The 10,921-nt window shown below is 33.9% G+C and overlaps 1 protein-coding gene across 3 annotated transcripts; it reads right to left on the bottom strand.

The window, feature by feature from the left end:
- Positions 1-8,032: 8,032 nt before the first annotated feature.
- Positions 8,033-10,533, bottom strand: LOC131052392 (disease resistance protein RPV1). 3 transcript variants are annotated; one of them, XM_057987040.2, is made up of 3 exons: positions 9,835-10,533; positions 9,360-9,522; positions 8,033-9,235 (listed from the first exon to the last, which is right to left on the bottom strand). In XM_057987040.2, the coding sequence occupies exons 1-3, from the start codon at positions 9,944-9,946 to the stop codon at positions 8,440-8,442; spliced, it is 1,071 nt and encodes a 356-aa protein (XP_057843023.2). In that variant the 5' UTR covers positions 9,947-10,533; the 3' UTR covers positions 8,033-8,439. The 3 variants fall into 3 exon arrangements, with proteins under 3 accessions (XP_057843023.2, XP_059067172.1, XP_057843022.2); XM_059211189.1 differs by having other exon boundaries at positions 9,727-10,533; XM_057987039.2 differs by having other exon boundaries at positions 9,360-10,532.
- Positions 10,534-10,921: the final 388 nt, after the last annotated feature.

The following is a 10,921-nucleotide window of genomic DNA, read 5'->3' on the forward strand; positions in this document are numbered from 1 at the left end:
TTCAAGACAAGTTGCACCAATTTCGTTAGCTAGATCAGAAGATGTTATCTTAATATAAACCAGATCTAAAATCTGAATGACCAAAAACTGAAACACAAAAAACTGAAATGCAAAAGCTGAATCACAAACATGGTTAACACTAACACAAACGCTACAGCAATACACAAATGCACCTAGATTCAACACAAACGCGTCTTCTGGACACAGACGCGATTAGGGAACACAAGTGTGTCTTAATGCTTCACAAACGCAATTAGGGAACATAGATGTGGCACTGTAATCTGTAAAAAAAAGTAAAAAACTATCGAAGATGTAGACGCGATCCCAAATGTCACAGATGCGGCAGAAAATCAAAAACACGATCTCAAAATGCGCAAATGCAAAAATATCGAAATATTGTCGAAAATGTCAAATTTGCAACTTCAAAAATACAAAATTTGCAGCAAATGATGTTAAATGCAAAAGGGACAAGAGTCCCACCGGGCATGCCAAAATGTTTATGGTGAAAGTGGAAACAACAATAATGAAAGGCTAAATGAATTCAACCACAAAACCCTAGCCTAACAACAACAAAGATCCACCATAACATATGAAGATTACCTAAGACAATGCAAATCAAATGAAATCACAAAGATTATACCATCACATGTCCAATAGGGTTTGGATCTCCATTCTTCCTATCTCCATTGATCTTGCTTGATATATTTTCTCTCAGATTTTATGTGTGCACAAGAGATCAACAAAGAACAAAAATGTGGGGTTACAAGTAGGCTTGATCGCATATGAAAATTCGAATGCTAGAGTCGTCGAGTAGTCCACTGATCAGGGTTGATAATGAAGGAAGCATCTCCTTATATAGAAGATACTATAAAAAATGAAGGGATAAGATTGAGAGGTGTAAAAGATAAATGGTCAGCTATGATTAGAGGGTAGGTAGAGAAAATAAGAAAATAATGAGAGGATAGGTAGTGTAGGAATTAAGAGATGAATGACATGTGTCACAGGTAGAAAAGGCTATTGAATTAATTAAATAAATAAAGATTTATTTAATTAATAGAAGAATTTGGATCAATTAAATAAATAAGATATTTATTTAATTTAGGAAAAGGATAATTTAAATAAATAAATGTATTTATTTAAATGATAAATAAGGCTAGAAGAGGATAAATGAATTAATTAAATAAATAAGAATTTATTTAATTAATAGAAGAATTAGGATAAAATAATTAAATAAATAAAGATATTTATTTAATTAGACATGACAATTTTAGGTGTCTACAAGTCCCATTCTCATCCATGGCTAGAATTGTATGAATGAATCCCCATGAAGATGTGTGCCTAGTTGATCAATTTTTAAAAAAGAGTGATAGAAGTTGTGAGTCCATACATTAGAGAACAAGAATGTCCATGTCACTCTATAAAAACCAAGATGTGTAGATGTAACTTGTTGTATCTTATGTCACAACCTGGTCAAGATAATATAACATGTCCTCCTCATTGTCAATAATTGATCACGGCCCCTCTATACTCAAATCTCTACCTTGCACTAGTTGGCATAGAATTTGGTACACATCCTCGAATGTGATCATCATCTCCCCCATTAGAATATGTAAAGTGGAGGTTTCTATGAACCACTGCTCCATAAGCACAATCAATATCAAATCATGAAATATCATCATGAAATTTTTGTATACCCATTATAAACCAATCTGTCAAAGGTGTCCCACATCTTTGAGTGGTAGAGAGTATGCCTAATCATGTACCAATGCATAGATGTGACTACCTACATGTTCTCACATCTTTAGAGTGACTTGGCATTAACATCAAAGAGAAATAAGTAGCTTTTCTCATCACAAAACTAATTTTTCATCAAATTGACAAATTTTTAATATAAAATCTCAAGGACACTAGTTTGGACCTTGGTGCCCAAACTAGACTTAGTTGCCCAATCTAGACTATAATATCCATGAAATGCTTTGGTGTCTAGTGAGGGTACCATTTCTCTAAAAGGGATATTTTTCTTAAAAATAGCTAAAATGTGCAAATTAAAAAATAAAGTTAGAGTGGCCCATCTCATGACCTTAGATGCACACTATATGACATTTCTCCCCATTGTCTAAAGATCAAGTACTAGTTGATAAGCTCATTCATGTGGCATCCTTGAACTATCTCAATTATGTGGACCCTTTTGCAATGATGGTAAGGTGAATAAGACAAATGAATAATAAAAAAGTTGAAACTTTCACTATTTATAGAAAAATTCTCTAAAAACTAATTTTGCAAATTGCTTTCTATTTAATTATAACTTGAGCTCATTAGATTCATTTTTTTTGTTGTTCATTGTATCGAAATCATGATTGCATTCTCATTTTTGTCAGATTCTTTTTAACTTGGTGTTGATTTGATAAATGACCCTTCCAAAAGAATTTTTATTACCCCTCAAGCAATTCAATGCAATAATTTTGGCAATATTTCTACCTCTATAGAAGAAACAAAAACTAGGGGCCATATATCTACCCTTAAATTTGAACACTCTTAAAAATATTTTTTAACTAACATAGTTTCTTGTGTGTAGAATATTTTGACTTCACTAATGAATTGGTTTTGCATGATCTAGTTCCTAACATTATGGTAGGTTCCTAAACTTGGAACTTCATTATATTAGTCATCAACATTCAAAATCCTCTATAAAATCTGTTTTGGTATTATTTTCACGATTATTTACTTTTCTATTCTTTTTCTTGAATTTGAACACTTAGTGTCATATGACCACTAAGGTGGGGCTAAATATAGTGTCATAGATTATTCGAGCCTTAATGGTATAATTCCAATTTCACACTCTTTGGAACTTTGTTTAGTGTCCATCCTATTAGGTAATTTTAGGACCATTTCTAAAATTGGATTTATACCCTACTCAATAAAATGTGTCATATGATACCCTAAATCTTCATTGTTTACCTCACACCTAATTCATCATCAAATCCCAAAATATGGACCAAATCCTATGTCATGGTCCTTGCCAAATTTATGTTTCCCTTTCGAGAAGCTCATTTTGGGTGGACCAAGGCATCTAACACCTTAGTTTTGTTGAAATGCTTGAAAAAAAATTAATTTCAAATGTGTTGGATTTTAAAATTTGATCTTGATCTTTGCATTTGATCATTATGCATTGACATTTTGTTAAAAATTAACCATGTAATCCATCTATAATCAAGAATCTTTCTCATTTTCAGATATATAGCAAATATTTACCAAATTATTTACTCTAGAATTTTCATGTATTTTATGACATCTTCATCTATATTGATCACTCACCATTATTATAAGATGATTAAAGCTCTAAGGATGATGGGGACTATTGATTACCGATTAGCTTGCACCTCTCCTCAAGAGATTGGTATGGTTCTATGTGTTTTCTCATATTTATGTTTTCATCTCTTTCTATATATTATTATTATTTTTCATTTGTATGTATATTATGCTTTCTTGAGTTGGACCCACACCACCTTTATTAATTCACCTAGGACTACACTTCGACACACTTGTGTAGGTTTTTTATGTTTATGCATGTCACTTCTCACCACAAACTTAGACACAATTAAGGTTGAGGGCACACACTTAATTTCAATATCATCTTGCCTATTTGTGGAGGTAGGAATAGCAAAATGGGAGCTTCACTCAGGCAAGCTCCTATATAGCCATAACCATTTTTTTTTTGTCTGTACTTTTTTAGGTATAGATCTAAACTTTTACAATAGTTCAAAGGTACAGGAAGATGAAATTTCTAGTAACAGAGATCGACATCACAAAATTAGTTCAAAATCCTAGGGCAAGGGTGCCTAGCACCCTAGCCTTGCCAATTTTGGCTCATTTTCAATAGATAAGAGTTCTATGCCTGCACATCCAAGATTTGGATTAAGAAATAGGCTATACAAGTTTGAGATAGAGGTGCCCAACACTTTAGTTTGGTGAAAGACGCTCTTCATTAAATGACAAGTGCATGTGAATATCTCTATTCTATTTCTTATGTTTATACAACTATGTTTTATTTGTTTTCTAAATTAAATAATACCTATTTTAGAACCTAATTAGACAACATTACAATCAATCAATCTTATTTGCAACAAAGGAACAAAACCCAAGTATTTTGGCTCTCTTTGGGAAGAGATCAAAACCAAACACCTTTGGTTAGTTCGTATTTTGATGTTTTGTAGAAGGAGGTTGGTTATAATTAAATTACTATCTAGATTAGTCCATCTCTTTTACATATAAAATAGGTGCAAACCAAAGATTATACTCCTGAATTGTGTATTTATACTCCAATATAAAGGTGATTATAATTTATGCACTAGATTACAAATAAATAAGGCAATATATAAAACAATCAAATCAAGTTGCACACATATGTACATTCGTTTTATTCATATATCATCTAGTGTAAGCACTCATATAGATGATGTAACTTATTGCAATGCATGTCCACCAATCTTTCATTATGTATACCTATATATGTCATGCAATAGCTCTCCTATACATCTTTTGTTCTTTCTTAACTAGGACTTTATTTTTCATGTACTTTATCATCTCATATCTATTATGATCTAGATTTGTGATATGTGTAATATATATTTATAGTTTCCTTCATATACCTAGACACATGTTTCTCTCCTTGGTGATGACTCAAGATTTTCCATATTAGTTGTAAGCACCACATTTGATTTATGATGGTTCTATCCTTTGTAATCATACTCATGGTGAATTCCCTCATGTTGCAAACCTTTAGCACATTTATATCTCTCCATCATCAACTTCCATTAGGCCATCCTTTCAATTTTTCAACCTAATGGGAGTTCCATAGCTCTATCCTACAAATAATACATGTTTGACTTTAATGATTCAATTTACTTCATTTCTTCATTGTTTGGTCAAAGAGAGCCAATTGGAATTTGAGCTTCATTTTCAATCATAAGCTTTAAATTTCTTGTAGAAGAAATAAATTTAAGCTATTTTAATATGATCATTAATAAACACCATGAAATCTTAAGAACGTCTAACAAATGTTATTAGTAATCGTAATGAACACCATGAAATCTTAATAATTTTCATGTAGTGTATGATTTCGGATTAAATTATGCTATTTTTTAACATCAACATTTCAAATCATTCTACATTACACATCATAAAGATGGATTAAAATCCTTTTAGTTTTAATAACTTTTCATCTTTTTAACTAATAAATTTGCAACTTGATTAGCTAACTTCTTCCTAACTATTAGTTGTCCATCCTGCAATAAAATGGAGTGGCCTTGTTACCAAATAAGCAATTGTAAAAGGAAGTTATTTAACACTTTAGAAAGATATAATGCATTCTAAAGTACAAAATTTAGATGTCTTGATAACTTGAGCCAAATGGTTTCTTTTTCGACATGCTTGAGTCTTGTTTTATCTAACAAATAGATAACACCACAAATAACTTCATGAAACTTTTTGAAATAATCACACCAAAATGTTATGTTATGTGGTTTGAAAATACACAAGCATCATGCCATGATTCATTCATTGAAGTTTAGGGAAAGAATTTGATATAAGAACCATTATCACTACTGCATACAAATAATATTACTCTTGATGCTTTTACCATCATAATAAGAGATGTCATTTTGTGGGGAAGAATTATCTATCTTATTCCCTGATATTTTGTATTCATTGACTCATGACAATCTTTTTTAACCACAATATTTATGCATTGTTCACTATTCTATTTACAAGAATTTTTCTATCTTGTACATGATACTTTGGATATAAAGGCTTGATGACTATTTTTCAACCACACTATTTGCAATACAAACGTCATCTACCATATTGACTAGCTTTTCCAAATAATTTCTCCCTCGTCGTTCTTACCATTTAAAAAAAAAAAAATTATATTAAACATTGAGAGTAAAAGGAGAGTATCAGAGGAAAAAGAAACCAGGGAGGCTAAGCCTTAACCAGACCAGACGGTTACAACATGATCAGAGTATAAGAGAGGGGTTCACAGAGCATATACAAAAAGATGACAAAAGAGAAGCACAAAACTACTGCAGCACATAATCTTGATTTTCGATCCAAGTGGTCCATCCATTGAAGCCCTCCATCCAGACAATATTTTTTCTATCCTGAAGCTGGACTAACATATCAGCAAGAGCAAAAGAACAAAACCCAAGTATTTTGAATACTATACTTCTTTTTAACAAATTTTTTTGAAAGTTTTAAAACAAAAGTCCCTTTTACAATGATCTTTGACAATGGATGGATTTTATTAGATAGATTGTGTATTTTTAAATCTTTGCGATACCTTACCTTGACAAATCTGCTACTGCTTTGTTTGACAGCACAAAAATTCCCGAAAGTCACACAAGTGTCCAAAAAGAATAGCCCTCCAAAAGAGAAACCATGATAGCCTTTCTTTAAAAAAGTAAAATATTGAAGTTGACATACATATCGTTCGATGTAAAATCTTACTTGCATCAAAATTTCAATAGCAAAACGAAACCAGAATTAAAAACACATTGAGGCTCCAATACCATTATCAATTCAGATAAATCGAATTGATGATAATTTTCTTTTGTGATTGTTCTGTATTTAAAATTTCCTAAGATGAGATTAGATAAACTATGTGTTTTATATATAATTGAATTTTTTTTTTGAGAGACTGCATCACAGAGGAAATGATTTAGATAAACTGAAAAAATTTACAAACATAATTTTAAAGCACAAGATACTGAAGCCGGCAAATACATCAAAACCCTTGACATTGTAAATTTTGAAACACATAAACATACTGTGGATTCTGCAATATTTCCCTTGTGCAAGCGACTCTTCTTCTCTTATTTCAGATTTTCTTCTTTCTATGCCTCGATCCCTCTTGGCGGATGTGTTCAAGGTGACTACAAGACCTTCAATCTTCAATTATGTAATTTGGCAGCGATCTCCAGTAAACAAACTTCAGCAATCTTGTACAGGGTCACATCAAATGCTTTAAAATAAAATTGTGAGTCTCTACTTGATGCTGACTTCTTCGAGGAGTGAACATGTAGTTCAACCTTGGCTTTGTTGCAGTTCTAGTTTTAGACTGTTAGTTTAGAGTTTAGTTTCCATTTTAGTCAGTTTGAATAAAGAGTTAGCAAAGCTTTGCTTTCACCGTTATTTCTGCCTTCATGAAGTTGCGAATAATGCATGTTGTGCATGCTCTGTTTTTGGGTTGTGCATGCCCTGCTTTTAGGAGATACGAATTGAGGCTGCAACCTCTATAAAAACTGTCTGTTTGAAATGTGCCCTACAAAAATGTAATCGGCTTTTTAAAGTTGAATAAAATATTTTTTGTTTTGTGTTTATTCTCTCTGCTGTAGTAGCATTACACAGAAATACCATTGTGAGGGATTTGTAGGAATCTAGTGTCTTATATTGTGTTTCGTCTTGATATATATGTATTTGCGTTGAGCTACAATTCATTTGAATCATTTAATATTCAAATCTAAGACCTTCTATTTGTTCTTGGAGTGCTCTATCAAATGAGCTATGGATCCCTCTTGGCCAGCTCATTGTCTATCTGGGTGGCTTATTCCCAAAACCTCCCCTTAAGCTCCTAGCCTGGCTCTGATACCACTTGTTAAGCCACAGCTCATTTGGACCAGGTAGAACTACAACCTAAGACCCTCCATTTGTTGTTGTAGTGTGCTACCAACTAAACTATTGACCCCTCTTGACCAGCTCATTGTTGATCTAGATATGACTTATTTCCAAGAAAAAATTATTATAAACAACCATGAAAAACATGCAAGAATGGCAGCCATAAAGGAGGTGAAGCAAGAAAGCATTCACAATTCCTTTTAGCTGCCAATGAATTCTTGAATGCTATTACATGTTCTCCAATCTCATGTAAGACTTTGAGAGAGATTATAAATAAGGAACAAATTTAACCTAAGAATGTAATATTAAATAGCTTAAATTAGCAAGCTAACGATATAAACACGGGATTAACACCGAAAAAAACAGAAACTAAAAATATACGGGTAGTGAGTATTATCATTACAGAAATGGAGATAAGGTATGTTCCAACGTTGTCAAGTGGGAAAAACGTCACAATAACCTAAAAATAGTCGTTTAGAATGGAAACAACATTTTAACCTTTAAAAGAGGAAAGAGAGCCTAAGGAATACATGATTAGCAAGTGGCAACATCCTCAACTTGGTGCAAAGGAACAGATCTTGGTGCAAAGGAATAGATCTAAATGCCGCAGATTACTCAAATCCCCAAAGCTGCTGCGAACTCAAATCCTGGCGCTCCAGCGATTGGAGAAACAAAAATTCTTCAGCAGACTCCCAACTTTGTGGGGTCTTGCGAAAACAAGCAGCGTTAAGGAATGTCTCTTTCTCCTCGTAATCAAGGGCATCTTAACTATCTTTGAGCCTCTTTGATATTCCGTGGCAATACTCTTGAGATCTTATCCAACTGACACTCCCAAAATTCATGGGAGGTCCCACAAAGTTGTGCTCCAAATTCCTTCAGTGACAGAGGTAATCCGTTGGATGCCTTTACAAACTGTTTAACAAGCTCTTCAAATCCATCCAGTGAAATGGGCTTTGAAAAAGCATGCCAGCAAAAAAGTTGTTCTGCATGAAATGGATCCAATTCCTTCATTTTGTATACAGAGGAGATACCCCAAGACTTGAGTACTTCATTTTCACGAGTAGTAACAATGATGAGACTACCTTCGCATAGACTGTCCTTTATGGGCATTAGGGTATCCAGTTGGTCCACATCATCCACATCATCCAGAACAACGAGCACCCTTACAGATCTCAAATGCCTCGCAATCCTTGTCAATCCATCCTCTATATTGTCAACTGCTACACCTTCGACACCAAGGTCTTTGAAGAGTTTTAACTGCTTATTACGCAACATGCCTTTATGTGCTGCATCTCCAACACCAAAAATAAAGCTGGAACTCTCCATTAAAGGAGATCTTCTGTTGTATATTTCTTTAGCAAGAGTTGTTTTGCCAGAGCCACCTATACCCCAAATTCCCACAACTTGTACCATCTGATAAGCCTGGGCAGATTGAAATGTATTCACTTCAAAGTCTTCCATTATTTCATTTAGACCAACTGGATATTTGGCAACCACTAATGGAGCTGGTTTTAGTACTTTTAATATAGTATTCCCAATATTCTTCAGCAACCTCGTCTCATCACTGAGCAACAAATTTTTTTGGAAAAAGAAAATAGAACAGATGAATATTTCAAAGTTGCATAAGACAAAAGAACTTTGGAATGCATATTTGTTAAGCTAAGGAGGTCGGGATGTATAGTACTTACTCTTCATTTTTGATGATTTGTCCAGTGAAAAATGAGGCTTTGTAGAGTGCCATTCTCCACTCCTCAAGCTGGTCCAAACTGTATCTACCCTTCTCTTTATGCTTCTTAAAGTCCTTGCTATACGCTCCTTCCCCTTGATCTACAGACCTGAGATCAGTAGGTTCTACATGGTAGAAAATAGGAATAATTTTGGCGTCAGTTTTAAGCATAAAGGAAAGCTCTGCCAAACACCAGGGTGATTCTGCATAGCGCTCTGAAAAAATTGCAATATGAAGTAAAGCGCTGCTCATTGCTGCTTCTATTGCTTTAGGCAAGAAATCCCCATATTTCAATTCCTCCGAATCCAAAAATACTGTCATTAACATACCAGTGATGATGGAATAAAGTGCGCTAGCTATTGTGTGTTTGACGTCTGGTCCTCGATGATTAATGAAGACATCGTAAGAGGGCTTTGGCATGAGTGTTGAGTATGTACCTGAAGACGGGGAACATGGTGCCATTCCATCAAAAGGCCCCGTCTCACCAGCAGCAGAAGTGGACGCCATGGAATTAGGTAGATTGCAGCGAAAACAGCCAGAAAGCACCATTGGTGTTGGGTAGGCGGAAAGTATCTAATTAATTTACAGAGAAGAGAGTGTCGGTGATGAAGATAAGATGTGACATATTGAGAAGAATTGATTAGAGTGGCTGTGATTTGTGAATTGATTAAAGGAGTCGGTGAGGAAGAATCGGCGAAGATGAAGGAGGTGAAAAAATAGAAGTGACATAACAAGGATAAAAATTGACAAAAACTGTAGAGCGTCCGTGATTTGTGAATGAAACAAAGAATAATGTGAAGTCGATCCACTTTGTACAAGACCAAAGAGCAGAAGGAACGGAACTACGCTTCAGAGAAGCCAGGGTAGGTATGTGAGAGTAGGTAAGGAGTGGAAACTGAAATTATTTGTGATTTGTGAATTGATTAAAGGAGTCGGTGAGGAAGAATCGGCGAAGATGAAGGAGGTGAAAAAATAGAAGTGACATAACAAGGATAAAAATTGACAAAAACTGTAGAGCGTCCGTGATTTGTGAATGAAACAAAGAATAATGTGAAGTCGGTCCACTTTGTACAAGACCAAAGAGCAGAAGGAACGGAACTACGCCTTCAGAGAAGCCAGGGTAGGGTAGGTATGTGAGAGTCGGTAAGGAGTGGAAACTGAAATTATTTGGACAGGTGAAACGTGCCCTTTGTTTTTTATAAGCAGAAGCAGTCGTGAAAAGTGTACATTTCAGAGGGTCAAGTGCTATATAACATCAAAAACATAAAAAGGCTCTAAATTATTTAAAACTTTTATAGAATATTTATGGGTGCCAAACAGAAATAAGTGTTATCAATGATTGTCTTTTACTAATTGTGCATTGTTATTTAAAACCCAGCATTATGCTCCTAGATCTATTGGCTATAACTATCATATTTGAGCTTTCATTGCTATTTGATAATAAATCAAATTTGATAAAAAAAATATTAAGGTAAGGACAATTGTAAACTTCAAGGATTGTTTCACAATTTCATCAATAGGAAT

This window comes from Cryptomeria japonica, chromosome 9 (assembly GCF_030272615.1).
Source record: "Cryptomeria japonica chromosome 9, Sugi_1.0, whole genome shotgun sequence".
Lineage (NCBI taxonomy): Eukaryota > Viridiplantae > Streptophyta > Pinopsida > Cupressales > Cupressaceae > Cryptomeria > Cryptomeria japonica.